This window comes from Alligator mississippiensis, chromosome 13 (assembly GCF_030867095.1).
Source record: "Alligator mississippiensis isolate rAllMis1 chromosome 13, rAllMis1, whole genome shotgun sequence".
NCBI lineage: Eukaryota > Metazoa > Chordata > Crocodylia > Alligatoridae > Alligator > Alligator mississippiensis.
In genome coordinates this window covers 44,209,825-44,232,155 of record NC_081836.1, presented here as the reverse complement: position 1 = coordinate 44,232,155, position 22,331 = coordinate 44,209,825, and the positions used below count along the sequence as shown (strand labels likewise).

At 43.6% G+C, this 22,331-nt stretch overlaps 1 protein-coding gene across 1 annotated transcript in view; it reads right to left on the bottom strand.

Moving 5' to 3' along the window:
- The window catches only part of XYLT1 (xylosyltransferase 1), a 322,048-nt gene that overhangs the window by 35,072 nt on the left and 264,645 nt on the right, over positions 1 to 22,331 (bottom strand). Inside the window, exons 7-9 of the mRNA XM_059716654.1 lie at positions 13,565 to 13,781; positions 9,503 to 9,679; positions 476 to 738 (exon numbers count right to left, since the gene is read on the bottom strand). Of these exons, the coding sequence (XP_059572637.1) occupies positions 476 to 738; positions 9,503 to 9,679; positions 13,565 to 13,781 (657 nt within the window). The remainder of the gene's footprint in view (positions 1 to 475; positions 739 to 9,502; positions 9,680 to 13,564; positions 13,782 to 22,331) is intronic.

Sequence of the window (22,331 nt, the reverse complement as noted above, 5' to 3'; positions counted from 1 at the left end):
TAAAAATCCTTAAAATATTCATTGAAAGGGATTTTATTTACTAGGTTTGTGGAATAGAAAGGGTAACATCATTAGTTGCTACATTTTACATCACTGACTGCATTTTTGGCATAGAAAGCTTCAGTAACCTGTCCAGGAGACTTGAGTGACCTGACCTGACTTCATGGTTCTGGTTTTCCAGATGGACAAAGAAGACCATTAACATTCTTGGAAATATGTATGACTTATCACAGTTGACTGGCCCTGTGTTATGAATATGTACTTTACCCTATATGACAAAATGCGTGAAATACCTGCAGTGAAGGCACTGTATACATTATTGTAAAGCAGCACAACCACTCACACCATACATACCAACAGTTTCCAATATGAGGATCTGACCCCAAGCTCATTGAAATCAATGGGCATCAGGCCCAACTGAGAATCTTAAGAATCCTGCTTCCATTTATAAAAAAGAAAAAAGATTCAAACTAACCGGCAGCTGTTGTCTCCATCAGTGTGAAAGGAAGTCTCAGCTCTCCTTAGGCCCAAGCGGGAAAATGAGTGGTACATGGTCAGTGTAATGTCACTGATGCTGTGAATTCCATCCGGCTCATCATACACGTTCTCCCAGTATGACCTGAGGCCTGGTGTGCCAGATGGATAGTTGCCATACAAATAATAATCCAATTGGCCAATTATTTCTTGATTCACCACAGCTTCAAATTTGCGGGCAAAGAACGTTGGCCTGGCAGTCTGCTGTGTTGACAATAAAAAAAGAAAAGATTTATGAGTAAGTTTTCCATTTCCAGTCACAGCACTGTTGTCCTAAGCAACAGGCTGGCATTTAGGACATGAGCATTTCCCTATGGACTACAACATATTAAACAGTGATGCTGGACTAATGCTCATATCAAAGCATATGTTTTTTCTCTGTCCAGATTGGTAGGTCTATGAAAACAAAAGGAAAACCCCTCTGACTCCTCGCTAGTGACTTTTGTGCAACTGTCAGGGGCTGGAACTTAATGATTCTTTGGTTTGATTGCTCAAAGAAGTGCCCTTGGTAAATCTTAGGGAAGATGCAATGCCAGCTCTGAAGAGTTTATAATCTAAGTAAAAGCAGGACATGACAGACAAGGATTTGAAGTAAATGGAGGAAGGGTATGGTGAAAAGGCTAAAACTTCAGCAACGACTAATTTTGTTTTCTTTAGGGCCAAGTAATAGCAGACAGAGAAACTCTGAATACAATATATACAGATGATGCAGTGAAGCAGAAATTTGCCAACAATACTGAGAAATACATTGTTAACTCTTTATATAGAGATAGTTGAACATATTTGAGCTACCACTCACTTAGGACCTGGTACATAATTTTGTTAAATGAACCACAGTGTTTCCTTTCAAACGTATGTCCATATTAATGGGTTTCAGGAAGGGCTGTGATGTGAACCAGTGAGCAGGGCACTGGACAAAGAGTCATGATGTCAATGAGATGGTGTCATTGATCTGCCATTGAAATCCTTTATCCTCTGGGTAAGTCACTTCACCTCCCAGTGAGATTGTTCCTTCATTTGACTTATCAATTTAGAGTTTACATCCTTTGGAAAAAAGGCTATTTCCTATTGTATGCACAAGACTCTGATTATGGCTGTAGCCTACAGGCATTATATTTACAGCAATAATGCTACAGAAAAATGGGAAAAGAAGATTTTTTTTTTTTTATTTACAGAGCAAAATTAGAATGGTCACTCCCAGAACAATGTGTATGGGATAATCCCAGGCTGAGTGTAGTGTCTATCAGACTGGCAATCAGTGATGAGCACAGGGTTTTATAGGGGTTATCTGGATATCTTTGGGGAAAGTTTTACATACAACATTCACAGGAAGGTCAAAACTAGTGACCCTTACCCTAAGAACAAAGTATTCTGCTTCCTCAAGGGGTATTTGGGTATGAGGCAGATAAAGAGAAGCGGAGTGAGGATGAACAGCCTACTGTTGATTAGTCTTGCTTTGTAGTCCATTTAGAACAGCAAGCTGCTTTGTCCAAAAATTTCACACTCTAGCGTCTCCTCTTCATCTGATCAGAGTCTGCCTGTGGCAGGGGGTCAGGCTAGATGATCTGTTCAGGTCCCTCCTGACCCTAGCTACTATGAAACTATGAAACTATGTAGGAAGCCTGTCGAGAAGACTGTAAAATTCATTGGGCCATATTCATCCCAAACGTAACTCCGTGAGCAGCTAGGATTAATGTCTCTCTTATGGTAATGACAATGATAAACATCAATTTGTTATGAATTGCTGGCAAGACATAATTAACACCATGAAGCTTTGCACTCTAGAGGGCATAGGAAGGGCTATTTCATTCAGCAGGCCCTGTATTACATACAATAACACAAACATACAGAAACTGTCCATGAACTTTCCTTCTTTTTTGGTGAGACTCACTCTTCTGCAGAGTACAAAGTCCCTTCTAGGATGAAGAGACCTATGTCAGTGGTCCGCAGAGGGGTAAATTTCACTCTTTCAGAATGAGACTCTTTGCAATCAGAAATAAGCTGATAATTACCATCTAGGAAGCAGTATGATATTAGACAAAGGAAGAAGTGCTACAGAGATTTCCAGAACAGGTAATTGGTTTCAAGCACATTTACTGAAAGGCTTTCTATCAGCATGACACTTGTGTAGAAAAGAGTACATACCAAAAGTTTAGGGAACATGTTGCCATTGTATGAAACCCTAAATCAACAGGGCTGTTACAGCCTGTACAGCTCACATGTATCTTTTGCTCTCAACTTATTATTATAAACAACCTCTCTTCCCTGAATTTTCAAACGGCATTACTTTCAAATGAGAAAAAGATGCTAAATCTTTTTAGGGGATTAAATTAAAGTAAATTAGAGAGTCTATGCTTGTTATTAATTTATGGTCTATAAAAGCTAATCAAATTAAAGGAAAAATAGACGGTTTAAGGGAAAAACATGGATTGAACTGTAATCACATTAGTGACAGAAGAGGATCCTTCTTGTACCTATTTGGGATCTACGGTACTGTACATGGGAAGCAAGTCTAGTGGTCTCAAATCATTTTTGTGGGAAATGGAAGAATTTAGTTTGGAAATGTCCATGTCCTGTATAAATTACAAAGCCAATATTTCTTAACACACTTTTTAAATTCTAATTCAGTTTAATCCTGTCCTTTTGCAGCTGGTTGAGGAGAAGACATTATAATATATCATCAGGGATCTGGGTTTCCTGTTTCCAGTGGAAAAACATGGATTTTCCCTTTTAAAGGAGAAAAATGCAGGGTTTCCCCTTGGAAGCAGGAAACGGTTGGTTTCTTGTTTTTGCAGACAGCTCTCTGCCAGCTGATAGAGATCCAGCCTACAACGAGGTGCTTGCAAAAGGGCAGAAAAGGCTTAGCCCTGTCCAGAGTGGGAGGAGGAGGGGAAGGGGTCTGGGAATCTGAGTCATCCAGGGCTGGCTCAGACTCACTTTCCCTCCTGCAGCCTTTGGGGTAAGTAGGGCTCAGGAGACTAAGGGGCTAGGGCTTGGGGGGCAGCTGGGGGCCCTCTCCAATAGGGCTGGGAGGGTGCAGGGGGCTATGGGTTGGGAATGAGGGGTACTGGCAGGACTGGGGGTGGGGTATGCTTGTGGACCAAGTGTGAGTTGTGCTGCCAGAACTTGGGGAAGGGGCTGTGGGGAGAGCTGGCAGGGCAGGGGGGTGCAGGTGTCACTGCCAAGGCTGGGGGGCTTATAGGGGGAGCTGTCAGGGCTGGCAGGGGGCAGGCAGGGGTGTAGGGGGGGAGGCTGGAGGAGTGGGGGAGGGGTCGGCGGGTATTCTCAGGCTGGCGTGGGGAAACCTGGGCAGCATCCCCACGCCGGGACCCAGCCCTGCCATGCCCCAGGTGTTGTACCACTGGGCAATCACCCTGTTCTGTGCCGGGGCCAGATCTTAACACATCCGGGCCCTTCCTGGCCTGGTCAGGGCCTGAATCTGTGGTGCAGGCAGCGGCAGCTGGCAGGGACAGGCCCTGCCCTGCCCCTCCCCCCATGTGAGGGGCTGAGTAGCCTGACCCCCCTTGAGTGGGGGAGAGGCTCCTGCCCTCCCCACCCCCCTACACACCCACCTGTGGGGTCATTGTCCCTATCAGAAGCCCTTGCCTCCCCTATATACCCCTCTCAGGGATCCCTGCCTCCCACCCATGGCCCCCTGCTCTTCCTCCCCTATACATACACCTTACACTTCCTCCTAGGACTTTCCTACACCCACCTCATGGTCCCTCCCCCTCCAACTCCCCCCCCTCCAACTGGCTCCCTCACCCCCCTCAGAGCCCCCTATACCACCCCCCCTGGGGCTCTTGTCCCACCCCACACTGCTGTTATGGCCCCCTGCCTCACACACGCTCACACAGACCCCAAAACACACACCCAAGGAGTTTGTTCCCTCCCAAAACACACATACAGCTCACATCTGATATCCTATGAGCCTCATGCACCAGCCCCAGCCCAGAGCTCCCCTGCCACTGCTGTCCTAGCACCCGAGCCCCCACCATCTGTGTTGACTGGCTGCATGTGTGGTCGCAGGGTGCACTCAGTCTGCCCCAAAGCCCCAGTAGCATGGAAATAAGAGGCTAAAGGGAAGAGCTTGTATGTTCTTGCGCACATTCATGTTGCCTGCGACACTGGGGATGAGGCACTCCAGTGCTCCATGAGGCTTTTTCTGCTGAAGTCTCCAAAAAGTGCCAAGAAAGGTACATAACCCTCAGCTTTATGGCATTTTTGCTCTCTAATGCAAAACTTTAACAGTGACCTCTATTAGTGTTGGCCTAATAAAAGATATCAGATTCACCCAAAGAACCTTGTCTGCCAACAGTGACCTCAGACATTTATATCAAAGGATAAGCTGCAGCTGGACTTGCGTCCTGGTGAGCAAAGGGGGCAGCGGGAGCTCTGGTTTTCCATGTTAAACAAACCAAAATCAAATGTCAAAATATATAGGTATTTACAATTAATTTTATTAGAACGATTGAGGCACTGATAGGCTTCCAAACTGCCTTAAAATTGTAAAAATCTCAATAAAATATTGTGTTCAACTGATTCATAGATTCATAGATTGTAAGGCTGGAGGGGACCTTGGAAGATCATTGAGTCCTATGAGCCCCCTGCACCAAGCAGGAAAGATAACTGGGGTCAGGTGACCCCAGCAAGGTGACCTCTATATATGGTGCTGTTCCATTTTAATTATGGAAAAATGTGGACTTGGGGTTTTTTAACCAGAGAATTTTGGATCTTTTTAAAATCAGAGAATTTTGCATTTTTTAACAGAAAACCAGGATCTCTGGTCATAATTCATACTATTCAATGTCATGCCTCAGTCAATTATATTTTTAAGCAGGTTAGGAATAATACAACTTATCTACAGATAAAAGTTAATTTGGATGAAGGTGAGGTACGAATTTAAAGCTCAGTTACTATTCCTGATTAGTGTTAAGGTGATATTCAGTGCAAGACATTTACTCTGGAATAAGGCAGCATGTGAGTTTAATGCTGAACAGCTTTAAGTATGGACAAACTCAAACACGGAAAGGAAACGATAGCCAGCAACAGGCAATGTAAGACAGCATGGCACCATAGTGTAGGTGGAGGCAAATGGTAATTGGTGGTCTGAAGATGAAGCCTGCAGGACAGATGGCATGCAGAAGACAGCAAGGCAGGTGAATGGCAGGTAAAGATTTATTTGCATTCCAATCCTGATAACTTCTTCTGCAAATAGGGCAAGACTTTGGTACTCCACTAATACTGGCCAGAGGCAGGGCTGTATTCTGGCCTTCTCCAAAACAAATAGGTTTTAAATATTCAGTCTTCTAGTCTCTAATCATGACATAAGGGCATGGTGGAAAGTGCCAGGGATGGAAGGGGCAGCAACCAGGGGTCTACATGTCTTATCTGCTGTAAGCAGATGTGGCAGATGTGGAGAAAACAGAGTGTGTTAGAATAAGGTTTTGGGAGTCACTGAACTCCAGATGTCCTTACAGCCCCAAGGAGGTACATAATGCCTAAAGGCCCCTTTATTTTCATGGGAAGCACTATAAAGGATCTAGACCTACAAGTCTACACAAAAAGAGAGGAAAGAGAGATTATATGCACTGGTTTCTTCCAGGGCCAGTTTCAGGCTGATTTATCCTCATTGGTTAAGAGAAGATAAGAATTAGGGACACCTATACAAGGCATGCTATACATTTTGAGTTTCACCTTCTCTCCTGAAGTCTGTATTCTTCTGAACAGGCAAACTGAGGTGTTTCTTCATTAACAGAGTAGGAATACTACCTTGCTGCATTGGACTTTGTGGAATGGCCTGTGGGAAAGCCCTACAGAAGAGTGACACTGCTCACCAACTAAGGGAGACCTTCCCTACACATCTCCTTCCTCTTTCTGCCAGAGAACCCAGTCATCTGAGTACAGCAGTGAGGGAAGGAAAACACTTGGATGCAGGGAACATTAATCTCTTTTTGTACACAAATAACCAACTGGCAGGGAACAAGGAAAATATTAGGGCAATGAAATCTATCCTTCCCTAAGTGTCACATTCCTGATCCAGCCATAGAGGGATGTAGAGGGAAGCTCAGAAGAACACAGAACAATGAAATCTGGCAAGCCTCTCTTTTACACTTCTGCATTTCTTTTTTCCTTAAATGTGTCTCTCTAATCCTTTTCTTCAGTGAAACTGTTCCAATAATAAATTGTTTCAGGGCTTTTACAAACTCATTTTTTCACTGTGTGAAGTATGATATATTATGTACGTGACCTGATTTGATTTTTATGCGTATTTGATTTTTGCGTATTTGATTTTTATATATATATATATATATATATATATATATATATATATATATATATATATATGCATGCATAAGAATCAAATAGTGTGGAACATGATATAGCTATATAGAGATAAAAGGCTCCTTGCATACACATGGTCTTATACGCATTGTATAATAGATGGTTTAATCCTTTCTATATGGCCATATATACACAAGTATGAGAGAAATGGGATACTTTACCAGCAAAGGTCTGCAAGGATAGATGCAGCTCATACTGGAAAGACCATACATTTGCTGCTATAGCTTAGTCCACCTCCTTTTTCCTCAGAAGAGCCAGCATCTATCTACACAGGCCTCAGCTGTGTCAGTCAGGGACAACGTCTATTTACGCCCCTAACAAACTAGCTATGGCAGCAGAAGTCTGCAGTGGAGAAAGGATCTCAGTCAAGATTAATTTAATTCGAGTCCTGGGGCTCCCTACATGGAAAGGTAGTGTGGATGAACAGAGAATCTGCGCTGTTACATCTAATTAGGCAAGATTGAGAAGGATGGGCACGAGGTGATTTTGTCATATCCGTTTACCTAGTGAGCAGCTGAGCACTACGTTGTGTAGGAAACCTGTGCAAAAGAATTTATAAGGAGCATTGGGGGCAGAGTCCAAAACCTCACTCCCTGAATTGGCTCCTATGCTGAAAACCAATTTCATCTCTCCTGCCTTCAATGACTGTACAGTGGACAAGGAGCATATTTTCATGATGAGCATGATAAGCATGAGATATGAAGACCTAAAGACACTCAAACAATCTGTAAGAGGTCAAGCAGTGAGAGAAGAGTATGTAGATACAGAAGGCTAGAAGTCCAGACCAGGAGCTAGACAAGAATGTTAAACAGCCTTTGTTAAGTGATACAGTTTACAATTCTTGGTAGGGCTCAGAGGAGGAGGGGGGATTGTTTCCCAGCTCTTTGATATCCAGTCATTTAGCACTGTACTTTGTATGTATGGATTTGCTGTTATGAAGTGTTAACAGGTTTCTGGGAGAGGTGCCATCTGTGACAAAGCTTTTGAGTTTTGATCAGTCCCTTTTATATTTCCTGCTTTGTACTTTGCAGAATCTTAGATGTATTAGTAGTTCATACACAACTCTCCTTTATTAGCTTTTAAAATTTCTTTGTTTTACCATGTTCAGGGTTAGGGGTGTTAAAAGAGTGCAAAGGTGCTACAGATCTTATTAAAAGAAGTGCTTTCAAGGATGTTCAGTATTTTTGCTTTCAGACTGGTGAGACTCTCATACTTTCCTTCTGTGTTCTGTTTTGCAATTTTCTGAGAGCTGGTGGCCATTCTTCTGGTGAAACATGTTTAACCTAAGGGGCTTTCTGATCAAGTCCTTGTCAATAGTTGCTGTTACCTCTTATTCCAACTGGTGATTTCCTTTGGTGCTCAGCTGTCCCGATTATTCTCTAAATGGCATATTTTCCTGGTTTGGACCTGCTGCAGTCTCTGTAGATCCTCATTAGTTTATAAAAACTTTCCATTTATTCTTTGCTGGAACATTTACCAGGATCAGAGTTGAGACATTTAAGCAGGTCACAGAAGCTCTCTTAGGGCAAGCGGCTTGCTTAGCCTTTTTTGTGAGTGCATGTCACTGACTTCAGTGATGCTTGGTGTAGAGAGTATCATGACAGTAAAAAGGTCTCTGGTTTGGAATAGTTGTCATTTCTGCAAAACAGGCTTTGTGCAGGGAACCCTACAAAGCTTGGGGAATGGAACTGCAGACTTAGTGACCTTGAAACAAGCTGCTGTTGCCTGACCATACCATGGAGATCAACCACACCCAGAACACATCTAGCAGTGCCCTCTTACATTTCCCTCAAGGAAACCATATCCCAAGGAAAATAATCAAAGTCCTTGAGGTTGTGTTTTCATGCCCTAGTGTCGAAAAATCACGAGATATGACTACAAATCCTGAGGCTTAAAGGACAATAATAACAATTTTGAAGCTTGTTAATTTGCCTTTTGGTTCTTTAGATTTTAAGGTGCAGTTTGAAAACACAATGAAGCTCCTTCTGATAAGGACTAGTAACTTCCCTTTTAAATAAAGAAGACGTGAAATTCTCATAATCCACAAGTATCTGGACTCCAGTGGGGGTGGGGGAAGGTTGGAGAGATAAAGAAAAAATGCTGTGAATTTTGCAATAAAATTGCAAGACTTGGCTACACTGATACTGTTAGTGTGAAATGGAGCAGGTTTCCTTGCTTTCTGGCATAGCGGATATACAGATCTGAAGTGGTGCAGCATTTCGTGAGAGTCCATGCAACTGCTCTCTCCTGGGCCTACCCTGAACATACTTTTCTCACTCCCCCTCTCCTCTCTGGCTGGTGTGGCAGGAGCCACTGATTCTGCTTCAATCAATTTGAAACAAAAGCCCCTGTGTATTTCAAATTGTAAAGTTCAGCCATTTGCGCATCTTCTGGATATTACTGCTGATTCTTCACTATGGACCTAATTTAAATCCCAAGTCAATAGGGAGAATTGCCATTAACTTCACTGGGCTTTAGATCATGCCCAAGACTATTATTTCAAAAGAAGGTCTTTTATCTCTTCAACAGCACAGCCTTGCAGTTAAATTGCTTCCCTACATCAGAGAGATGAGGGGTGGAAAACCAGGCCCACTGACAACTACAGAGCAGTCTGCAAACTTACCTGGAATCTGTGGAAGTCTGCAGGTTTGAAATCATTAGGTGAACAGCCACACCAGTCCACAATGTGTTTGTACTGACATTTGCAGCCCAGTTTACGGTTCCAGTTAGTGATCCGCAAGTTGTTGTCCACCATGGAATCACAGTAAAGGCTATTTTCCAGGACAGTATGAAAGAACGACTGCAAAACAGGTAACAAAGTTTGATAACTTTTAGCTCCTCAGACTTGCATTCTCATTATCTTAGTTAGCTCAGAAAATCAGCCCACTAGCCTGAACCTTGACCCACACATGGCTCAGCTTCTTTACAAGGAGGAGGTAATTTCTCCTGTAGCTTTGTCACGATTCCTTCTGTACAGCGTGAACAGGTTAGCATTGCATACCTGCTGCCAAACAGGAACAGAGTATGGGGGGAAGCAGGGTACAAGAGACTTATAGGGCACCAGAATGATTGTAATTTAGATTTCTGGGACAACTAGCTTTGTGATCCTGAAGCTGAAAGGCACCGTCATTACTATGCTGCATTTATTTCAGCTGTATGAGCCATTCCAGTGCAAAAAAACAAAACATTTTGTCTTCTGTAAGTTACTTTCTGGTTTACTGGGCTCAAGACTATTATCTTTAGAGGCATGGGGATGGTAAATTTCAATGTATTTTCTAGGATGATTTTCAAACTGCCTCTCTCACAATGGTTATTGATGAAAAAATAAACAGGTTCATAGTCAATTCTTCTGTTAGTCTGCCTACCCTGAGTACCAAAGATTACTTGTAATGAGCTGCTAGTTGAATGACCTAACACTGAAATATACAATTCACCCCAGGCACCAGGAAGACATTATGTCTCCTGCAATTATGTCTGAAATCATAAGTCTTTATTTGCTGACTCAAGGCAGCAAGGAATTCCTATTGGGCCACCCCAATTATATCACCATAATTTCAGCTATTACATTAATCATGTGTAATGGGGACAAATGTAGCAGGTTACCAGGTCAGCAAAGGCAGAATGATTTTAGAAGCTTAGACCTGTACCCAGCAGAGAAAACCTCATGGAGGGAAGCAGCAGAACAGGATCAAATTTAGCTATGCAAAAGATGATTTCAGAAGCAGTGACTTCTGTTTAAAATCAACTATAGAACAGTCTATAAATAAATGGCATAGCATTAACATGGCTGGCCCCCAAATAATCCCCCTACCCTTTTTTAATGTTAAATGACAGCTCAGTGAATATGGATTTTATGCTTGAATTGTCTGGTTAAACCCATAAAGGCATACATTTTCATTCAAGCGAGAATAAAAAAGCTACCCAATTACCCATTGCCCTGTGTCCTTTCATAATGATACAGAAATTCTCTGCAAGATAATGGATGAAAAGGTTATCAGAGTGGAGCAGAAGGGTGATTTTTAGCAGGAATAGGATTAAAGAGATCTTATTTAACATGTGTGTAGAATAAGAAACTCTATCAAACTATGGCAATCACTGTGCTACATTGAATGATTATTATCCTAAATTTTAAAATCTGGTCAGTCCATCTATCAAACATGCAGAGGCTGCCACTGAAGAGGGAGGTATCTTTAAAAGACAGTCATCAGGTCAATGTTCATACTTTGGGAAAAGGGCCTGACACCCAGGGTAACAATATACCTGCCAGCACAGGTGTAGAACAGTCAGTGAACATGTCAGACTGTAGCAAAACCCCCCGTTTTAATTTTTTTTTCTTTTAAAATGCATTCCCTCCCCTTCCCCAACCATTTCTGACTTTTTCTTTCCCTCTCTATTCCCTATAGATAAGTATAAGTGAGCTAAGACAGGATAAGCTCCAGCATTTCACTTTGGTAGCAAGTTGTATTTGTTTTGTTTTTTCTCCTTTATATTGTATAATTATTATGTTTATGTTGATTTTTACTGTTCTATATTACTGTTTTACTGGCACTATATGATTTAGGCCTACATATGTAAGTTAGCATAAGTCATGTCAAGTTTCCATGTTGTTTGTCAAGTAAGTCTCCATCCTGTCCCCAGGCCCAGTTTTGTAACCCATGACTCACACCTACCCCACCTATATAACTTGGTTCTTGAATGAATGGGGATGAATGAGGGTGCTTGAGAGACAAGGGCAGTAGATCTAAAATTAGCTCCCTCTGAATGACCAAACCATCAACACCAATACCTGAACCAACAACCCAGCCATTGGAACCACCCTCAGCATTCAAGAAACAAAAGATGAGGCAACCCACCATGGTGCCAAGGCTGCACATGCTCAGTAAAAACACCTGGAGCCCTCTGGAACAGGACTGACATTGCCTGAACAGGCCCTCCCCATAGGAGATCAGAGGTAGTCTGCCGCATAAAAGGGGCAGTGAAGACTGACTTCTTGGGACGCCCTCTCCATCTGGATCAGCACCATGCCACACTACCTATCCACCCAGAGGCCCTGCCGGTGACCCCCCTCTGGACAACACCTACAGGACAAGGACTCCTTTTCAGTCTGGATAGGTAGCTATCATCCCCCACCCCCTCTTCAACCAAGGACTTGGATTCTGCTTCTCTTCCCCACCTGGACTCCAGCCCTTCCACTGAGTCTCTTTCTCCTGCTGCCATTGTGAGTGCTTGTGTGTGTGTGTGTGTGTGTGTGTGTATGTACGTGTGAACCAATAACTTCATGGGGCTGTGTAGTGTGTTGTCTGTTTAATACAACTGTTATTTGGACCCCTAAGTTGGGTTTTACTTTGCTATGGTTTGGCCCTGCTCCAATCTCTGCTCCTCGCCCCTCTAACTTGACTCATTTCTCCCTCTTCTGCTCCTGGCTCACTGCCACCTCCAACACCTGTGCTGAGCTCCTTTCTGCCTCCAAACCCCCTGTTTCATTGCCATTGTCTTATCCCCACTGCCTTTTCCTTTTTCCCTGAGCAACCAGGTTTCTGCCTCAGTTTCTTTCCTGGCTGTCTCCTCCTTGCCGCCATTTATCTGCCCCCCCCAATAGTTTAGCTGTCTGCCTCAGTTTCCAGCCCCAGTCTACCTTAAGTAACCCCAAGCCTCAGTTCCTCAGCCAGCTTCTCTGTAGTCCACTGGCTCTAATCCCAGTTCTGGCAACTTTCACTCCCTACACTTTAACTCTCTCTCTCTCAGCTAAACCTTCCCCCAAGTATCCCAGGTACCCCAAGCACACACATACACACTGTACCATCAAAGTTAGGACCTTACCTATGTGTATATGTAGGTGGGTTGTATGTGTGTGAACTGGTGAGTGTGTGTGTATATATGTATGTCATTGTGGGCATGATATACGAATTAGTGATCTGTGTCTAACTTCTGGGGCGTATAGTATATGTGCTTGAACTGGTGATAGGTATGCATGTGCCTAGGCTGGTTTGGATGTGTATGTGCCTGAGCTGGTAGTGTGTGTGTGTATGCACCTAATTGATTTGTATGTTTGTATATGTGCAATTGTGTCGCACCCTCCTGTCTAACAGCACAATATTGAGAATCCTGAGAGTTGGCCTGACCCCACAGGGCAACAAGGCTATGGCTCTACTTGAAGATAATGCACCTTCTCCTGACAAAATGCTGTACATTAGACTTAAACAAATTCTAGTCTCCACTCCATTCTTGCATCAATTACAGCTGGAGTGATTTCTGAATAATCTAAATTATTTGTGACTGTGCCTTCCAGCTGAGTTTTGAATAGAACAATAAACCTTTGTTGGCCAATTTATATATTTTGTTTTAGTACAAAGTGTTGGATGATGTGAGGAAAGCTCCTTAGGAAAACAAGTCTCTGTCCCTAATAATTTTGGAAAATGGAAAAACATGTATATACACAATAATCTTGAAATTTGATTAATCTGTAATAATCTTTAAGTGGCTTAAACCCTTAAAAATAAAACAAAGAGTTACAACATTAAAAACCTTAATTATAATCACAATAAAATTACTTTCTCCTGTGCATACTGGGCCTGGTCTAAAGTTCTCTGGCGTCAATGCAAACACTTGATGACTTCAGTGATCTTTGGGTGGGGCCTACAAGTGACAACTTTTGAAGACAGGGACTTCTTGTGGACTGACGCACCTCAGCAGGAAGCAATGTGTAAGAGTAAAACCTCTTCATCTTCATCACCAGATCGTCATCGGAGAAAATGACATACTCCACAAACTTCCTGTTCAGTAGGAACCAGTCTGATCCTCCATCTACAGTGATTCCTTCTGGGATTTTCCGGTCTCCAAGGCGCCACATGTGAGTATCACATTCCAGGAAAAGCCTATCCAGACCCTGTTTTCTAATAAACCTAGGGGGAAGAAAGGGAAGCATTAAAAGTTAATTGATGCTGCTGTCTTATCACTAGCCCTAAAAGTAAAGATCATTTTACCAGCATATAGGGAAAAGGTCAGTATTAGGTTAACTTTCCATTTATAAATAGTATATAAAGAGTTAGTGAATAACTAATAGCTATTTAAATAAACAATTAATCAATTATATATAGCTATAGATTGCAAATGTCAATATATAGCTTACAAACAGTTTGAACACCTTCTGACAGTGTCCTTATAAGCATCCAAAGCATGAGTTACTCATTTATAAAACATGCTCACACTATTTGCTAATCCCTTGTAAAATACTTGTGAACTGTTTCATATAAAGTGGAACTAAATAAAAAAACCCCTAAGTTCTGATTTTAAAATTTAACTGATATCCACTGATACAACAATTTTAAAATTTAACTGATATCCACTGTATATCTTTGAAAGCAATCAAACACTTTAAAAAACAAGCTTTTGAGACTATCAAAATAATCATTTTCCTACTGAAGAATGATTTTTATCAGGCACATGCAATTATAAAAAAGAAGAGTAGTATTTAATAGCTCTTTGTTACAGCTTGAGTATAATCCATTCCATTTTCAAGTCTAGAGTGCAAAATACCACGTGTTCTTTTCTTTGTTTGTTGCTGAATCATAGATAATGAAAGCAACGGTAGAACTGAAATGTTTCATAGATTCATAGATGCTAGGGTCGGAAGGGACCTCAATAGATCATCGAGTCCGACCCCCTGCATAAGCAGGAAAGAGTGCTGGGTCTAGATGACCCCAGCCAGATGCCTATCTAACCTCCTCTTGAAGACCCCCAGGGTAGGGGAGAGCGCCACCTCCCTTGGGAGCCCGTTCCAGACCTTGGCCACTCTAACTGTGAAGAAGTTCTTCCTAATGTCTAGTCTAAATCTGCTCTCTGCTAGCTTGTGGCCATTATTTCTTGTAACCCCCAGGGGCGCCTTGGTGAATAAAACCTCACCAATTCCCTTCTGTGCCCTCATGATTAACTTATAGGCAGCCACAAGGTCGCCTCTCAACCTTCTCTTGTGGAGGCTGAAGAGGTCCAGGTGCCCCAGTCTCTCCTCATAGGGCTTGGCCTGCAAGCCCTTAACCATACGAGTGGCCCTTCTCTGGACCCTCTCCAGGTTATCCACATCCCTCTTGAAGTGTGGCGCTTAAAACTGCACGCAGTACTCCAACTGCGGTCTGACCAGCCCCCGATAGAGGGGAAGTATCACCTCCTTGGATCTATTCGTCATGCATCTGCTGATACACGATAAAGTGCCATTAGCTTTTCTGATGGCTTTGTCACACTGCCGACTCATGTTCATCTTGGAGTCCACTAGGACTCCAAGATCCCTTTCCGCTTCCGTTCCACCAAGCAGGTCATTCCCTAGGCAGTAGGTATGCTGGACATTTTTCCTACCTAGGTGCAGCACTTTGCATTTCTCCTTGTTGAATTGCATTCTGTTGTTTTCCACCCATACGTCCAACCTGTCCAGCTCTGCTTGTAGTTGTTCCCTGCCCTCCAGTGTGTTCACTTCTCACTACAGTTTTGTGTCATCCACAAACTTGGACAGAGTACACTTCACTCCCTTGTCCAAGTCGCTGATGAAGATATTGAAGAGTATCGGTCCAAGGACCGAGCCCTGCGGGACCCCACTGCCCACACCCTTCCAGGTCGAGACCGACCCATCCACTATGACTCTCTGGGTGTGACCCTCTAGCCAATTCGCCACCCACCGGACTGTGCAGTCATCCAAGTCACAGCCTGTCAACTTGTTCACCAGTATGGTGTGGGATACCGTATCAAAGGCCTTCCTGAAGTCTAAGTATACGACATCAACCCCTACTCCTGCGTTCAGGTGTTTTGTAACCTGGTCATAAAAAGAGACTGGATTAGTCAGGCATGATCTACCTGCTACGAACCTGTGCTGGTTTCCCCTCAGCATAATTTTTCCTGCCAGGCTCTCGCAAATGTGAGCCTTGATAATTTTTTTGAAGACTTTGCCTAGGATGGAGGTGAGACTGACTGGCCTATAGTTGCCTGGGTCCTCCTTCCTCCCCTTCTTGAAACTGGGGACCACATTGGCCCTTTTCCAGTCCTCCAGGACCTGTACCGTGCGCCATGAGTGTTCAAATATTACCACCAGTGGCTGTGCAATGACGTCAGCCAGTGCCTTCAGTACCCTCGGATGGAGCTCATCCGGGCCTGCCGACTTAAAGGCATCCAGTTCCTCCAAGTGGCTCTGCACCATCTCAGGGTCTACGCATGGCAGTCTGGTACCTTGCTGCTGCCTCTCTACAATCCCAGTGAGAGCCTTGTCCTGCCCCTCATTTAGGGACACTGAGGCAAAGAACACATGGAGGAGTTCAGCCTTGTCCCCCCTGTCCATCACCAATTGCTTCTGCCCATTTAGTAGGGGTCCTATTCCACCCTGGGCCTTCCTCTTACTCCCTATATATCTAAAAAACAATTTTTTGTTATCCTTTATTGGGATGCCATCCTCAGCTCCATGGTATCTTTGGCCCGTCTAACTGCCTCCCTATAAGTGCGAGCAGAGGAGGTATACTCCTCTTTGGTAATCTCTCCCCGTTTCCACTTTTTATATGCTCCCCTTTTAGTCCGCAGGCTGCCCTGGATTTCTCTGGTCAGCCAAGGAAGCCTCCTGGCCCCTTTCCCTCTTTTTCCTCGCATCGGGATCGTCTCCCTCTGTGCCCAAAGGATCATTTCCTTAAGGCACAGCCACCGTTCCTGGGCTCCCATCTCTTCAAAACTCCTACTTTGCAGTGCGTCCTTGACTAATCGCCTGAGTTCATTGAAATCAGCTTTCCTAAAGTCTAGCACTTTCACCCTACTAGTTACCTTACCCACTCGACGTCTTATGGTGAATTCTATTATTTGATGATCACTGTCCCCCAGGTGACTACCAATCTGTAGGTCCCCTACCATATCATTCCCCGTTGCCAATACCAGGTCCAGTAAGGCATTCCCCCTAGTGGGACCGTGTACCTCCTGCATCAGGTGGAGGTCCTGTATGCAGGATAGGAACGTGCGTGAACAGTGGGACTTTGCTGTCTGTGTCTCCCAGCAGATGTCTGGGTAGTTTAGGTCCCCCATGACTACCGCCTCCTTAGTTTTTATGGTCTGTGAGAGCTGCCTCAGGAGCCCCGAATCTAGTTCTAGTTCTTCTTCATGTTATGGAAACTGATTATTAGAGACCAATGCAACAAGAAAAATAGACTTGGAAAAATCAATCTACATTTGAAAACAGGGTGGATTGGATGCCCACAGGTGCCCACAGGGACTGCCTGATATAGGTTTCTATTTGTCTTCCCATTTTCAGAATTGCTTCCCAGAAAGTAATAGATACTATCTAGAAAGTGGAGCATGAGAAACATGAATTAGCAAATGCAGTAATGTAATTTCAGAAGGAGTACTGTCATTGTTACTGAAAGGCAAATCTCTATTTTCAGTATTTTGGATTGCCTGCCTACTTTCATGAGTAACAAATGTGAGTCATCTGGCTCATCTATACTAACTACTATAAGGTATCAGGCTCTCCTGATACCTTATAGTGGTACTATAAGGTACTTAAACCTAGAGGCCATCAAGACCACTAGGTTTAAGTACAGCAAGCTGCCTGAGTTGTGCTGCAAGTAGCAATTAAAAAAAAAAAAGAAAAAGAAAACCTTTACTGATGGATGACTTCTAGGGCTGTGCGAAGCTTTGGTCCCTGATTCGATTTGGCAGAGATTCGGCCCGATTTGGTAGCCAAATCTCCAAAATGGAACCGAATCAAAGGACCCTTTAATCTCTCTGAATTGATTTGGAAAGATTCAGCAATTCGGACATAGAGACAGCTTTAAATGTTTTTTCTACATACCTCAAGGTACCAGGTGGCTCATGAATGCTGCGATACTGGGGTGCATGTATTATCCCACAGAAGTGCCGGAGACTCCCCAGTGCGTTCAGCAGCAGACCTGGAAGTGGCCCAGAAGTTCACTTCCATGTCCACCAGAAAGCGTGCTGGGCTCCCCTCCCCGTGCCCCCTTGGCTCGGCAACTGGTGCCTCCTGGGTCTGGGGGGGGGGGCACCCAGGACCCTCCCACGGCTGATTGCCGAGCCTGGGGCACATGGGGGGCCCAGCGTGCTCACCAGGGGACCCGGAAGTGGAGACCAGAAGTACCTCCAGTCCACTTCTGTGTTTGCCACAGAGCCTGTGGGGGCCCTCCCACCCCGTGCTCCTTTGGGACTCTCCATCCGCCCCAGCATTGCAGTGTGCACAAGCCATGCCTAGTACCTTGAAGTATGTAGAAAAAACATTTAAAGCTGTGTCTGTGTCCAAATCGCTAATTCTCCGAATCAGCATCAAATCTTCAGATTTGGCTGAATCGAATCAGGGAGAGTGATCCAAATCAACTAATCGAATCACTGTCCCTGATTCGGGCCAAATCTGAATCGAATAGGGCCCATTTTGCACACCCCTAATGACTTTCTACAAAAGGGAACATTTAAATATACCATACTTGCAACAACTTTAAAAAAAAGAGAGGGTTGGTTAAACAGAGAGACAGACAGATAAAATAGGACATTGGCTTTGCCTTAAAAAATTAGCCAAGTGGTGCCAGTCCCCACTGTAATATTGGTAAGTCAAGTCAACGCATTTGGAATGTCGTTTCAAGAAATGCAAGTGGGGTCGGATCAGGGTTGTAGTGAGGATCACAACCAGACCTATGTGAAGTAAGGCTGCGCTATTACACTGGTACTTTTATAAACATTTTTTATCCTGATTTTTTTCCTATAGGAAATAAAGGCTAGGAACAGATGTTCCATTTGTCCCTGGACAAGTTGCATGTCTGTCCTGGAACAGAAATATCCTAGGATTGGCATATACAGACATCACCCTTCTTATCAGGGTCTAGTGAGCAGATGAATGCAGGCCCACTTTTCTTTCATTGATTCATTTATGCAGCCCCAGGATAAACATTCAGATGCACCAGAATAAATTGTTAGTACTTCTTATCTAGTTCTTAGTAGACTACAGTGCTGTTCCAGGATACATTGTTAGTACTTCTTATCCTGAAAACCTTTTTAGGGTTTATTCTAGGGCTATGGATATGACATCTGAATGACTACACTTTGTCTTGGGATAAAATGGTTTATCCCTCAAAAAAATGCAGCATCTCTTTTTGCCAAAGAGAACCTTTTTGCATAATTTCTCTCACATATATATATTATGAAGGAAATCAACAGAAAAAATACAACCCAAAACATTATGAACTACCAAACCTTCTGGAAAACTTGATATTTTCCCAGTTAACAGGCTAACTCCTGGTTTAGCATTCCCTTTCCTAGTCCAAACACTATAGAGAACGTTTTAATGAAGTAACAAACAGAATTATAAAATGCAGCCTGAAATTTTCAAAAGCATTAAAATGGAATTGGGAATCAAGTCTCATTGACATTCAAGCCCAATGTGCACATTTCTGGACCCAATATTAAAAGGGAAAAGAAAACTTTGCCCACTCTAAATAATGCTGAGGAAAATTTGCAGAGAAGGGTTGGAATTTTTATTTCCATGAAGAAGTTTGTAATTTCATGTTCCATTATGAAGAATAATGGAAAAGTCTTGCAATTTTAATGCAGTGCTCTGGAATGTAATCTCCAAATGCAATATTTATGTAGTTATCTACAAATCAAATATTAATGTGCTTTAAAATTTTGTCACTTATTTACTTCTTCCAAAAATAATAAACTGGAAGTACTCATTTAATTATTTTAGGGAAAGGGTGGGATATCACTGAACCAGCTTAATAGGGATTTACAGTCTTGCTCCATGAAACTGTTTCTCTCAACTGCTATCTGTATTAGATTATTGACCTTTGTCATCTTATTATTAAAAAAAAAGAAGATGCTTGACTGTAAGAAAAAACAACGCCCCCAAACCCTCTAAATAGAAAACAAACAATCCCCTAGAAAGGAAAAAATTAAAGCAGTGTCTCCAAATCCAAGACACTTGCAAGCTCTAAAATTAAACAAACTATCATCTTCTTTGTAAGGGGCCAAAGCAATCTAAATGATCATCTAGGGCAGTAGTTTTAATTTTTTTCATTTCCAGACCCCTAAAAAATTTTGAATGGAGGTGTGGACCCCTTTGAATTGTAAGTGTGAGTAGTCACGTACTTTTGATTGATGATTGTCATCTTTCATAGATTTCATAGACATAGTTTGTGGACCCCTTGGGGTCCACACACCACAGGTTAAAAACCAGTGTTCTAGGGTGTTCTACTATCATGTAAAGCTTGCCCTGCCAGATTCATTGCCAGAACGTCCTAGGGAATTGAGCCTTACAGTTTTATTTATAACACAAATGTTTTCCCAATTAGTCAACGGTTTTCTTTTATGCATGTGTAATATTGTGATAATTTGACTTAATGGCCAGAACAAGGGAAGTCTCAGCACATGCAGAGTTCTGGAAAGACATAATTTGCTCCACGGAGCATAAGGTATTTTCACAGTAAACCCCAAATCCAAAATTTTCAGATAAGATTATTACAAGAAAACTCATTCCCTATTCTATTAGGGGAATCACTGGCAATAGGATAATTGTTTTGCTAACTAGTGTTTGTTTAAACCTTCCCAGAAATATGTCACTTCCCAGAAAAGTGCACTGGATGCTTTATTAATCCAAAAAGGAATAACATATTTTTCAGCAGGCTTGTTGCCTATTTGGTTGATATAAATTTGTTCTCTACCTCTTTACTTAATGTCTGTTGCATCTATGTAGAACAATCTATTTATCAGCTTCAAGGGTAAATTTTACTGCAGTTTAACTGTACTGCAGTTAAGGTCACCACCCTTAATTGGGTGGGACAGTCCCAGAGTGGGAACATCAAGTTCTAGTCCTGGGGTGCCTGCCTCCAGGACAGCATTTGTCCAGAATTTGCATTATTGTGCAGGGATCCGGGTTTCCCCTTGCAGGCCCACAGCATTGCAGAATACAGGGGTCTGCTTGGGGCTGCCAGGAGCAGGATGTGCCATGTGCATGTACACACCTGCACACATGCATGTGGCTGGGAATACAGCCAGGCAGTGTGGAGAGCAGCTCTCTGTAGGTAAATTAAGAGGGGGGGCCACATTAAGGTCCCTATGCTGAGGGAGTGGGGCTGGGGGCACTGTCCAGCCAAGGCGGTGCATGGGGCCTGGGGCAAGAAGTGTGACAGAGCCACAAGCAGCTCATGGGGGTGGGGAGAGGGGAGGGCATCTCCTTGCTGCTGCATGTACTCCTGGGGGGGGGGGGGACATGTGCCCCCCAGATTTGTGCACATGGTGGGGGAGGATGCAGGCTGCTGGCTGTGGGCTTGGGGCCCCCCAACCTGCTGCCCTCCTCCCAGGAGCCCTAAGCTGACCGTGCGGGGTGGCAGAAACATGGAGTTGTGCCCTTGCTGCTACCAGGCTGGCAGGGGGCATGGAGCTGGTGAGGGGTTCCCAGGGGAAAGGCAGCAAATTGGGGAGCCCCAAGCCTGCAGTGGGCAGCCTGCATCTATCCCTGCTCTGCTTGGCTCTGTTGCGGCTGTGCCACCAGTGGGGAGGAGAGGGGTGGGGAGGGGCATGCAAAAGAGGCAAATATGTGTCCCATCTTTCCAATTTGAAAAGGCGGTCACCCTAACTGCACTAAATTTACAGACTACACTAAATTTACAGCTTGCCATAGTGGCCTTACTTACTTGTGGTTGTTGAAGGGCCAGCTCTGTACAGGGAGAATATCAGTGGCCCACTATGTCTGTAAATGCTCTGGGACCTGTCGGGTCCTAGAAGGCACAGTATGTTCCAGAACTCCTGGAAGTAAATGCTACCCTTTTAGATGGTGCAGTGCATACTGTTAGTAAGCTGAGGCAGCAGAGCTGGCTGGGGCACAGAGCATGGGACTATATATGCATGAGAAAAAGGTGGATCATGGCTTTGTCTTTTCCTGGTCCTTTGCTGGGGAAGACTAGGGTCACTGACAGCTCTAGGCAGGAGCAGTGCTGATCCCTGGGGAGTACCCGGGACCATGCATTTGCTTGAAGAGTGTGTGTGATGGTGTGTGGTGTGGGGAAGGTACCACTCTGGACTAAATGGTACTCTTTTGAAATACTATAATGTATTAAGCACATGCTAGCTACAGAATATGGGCAGTTAATACACAGGTAATGGCAACTTCTCCCATTCCTTTGCCTCTTCTAGGGTTTTACACAATCTAGAGAACAATTTCCAGATGAAGATGAAAAATTGGTTTAGCCACAAGACTTCTCTAGTCTTAGCCAAAGCAGACAGCTTCAGTTGCTCTGCAGTAGGCCTGTACGAGTAGGCAGCTATTCAATCCGGCTTTGGATCCAGACGCTTTGGATGCCAGTGATCTGATCTGGAGCTCTGGACCAGATTCCCGCTTCGATATGGCTGAAGCAGCTCCAAAGCTTCAGAGCCACCTCAGAGATCCGGCCATAGGTTATAATGGGGAATCAATGAAATATCTATAACTTTGT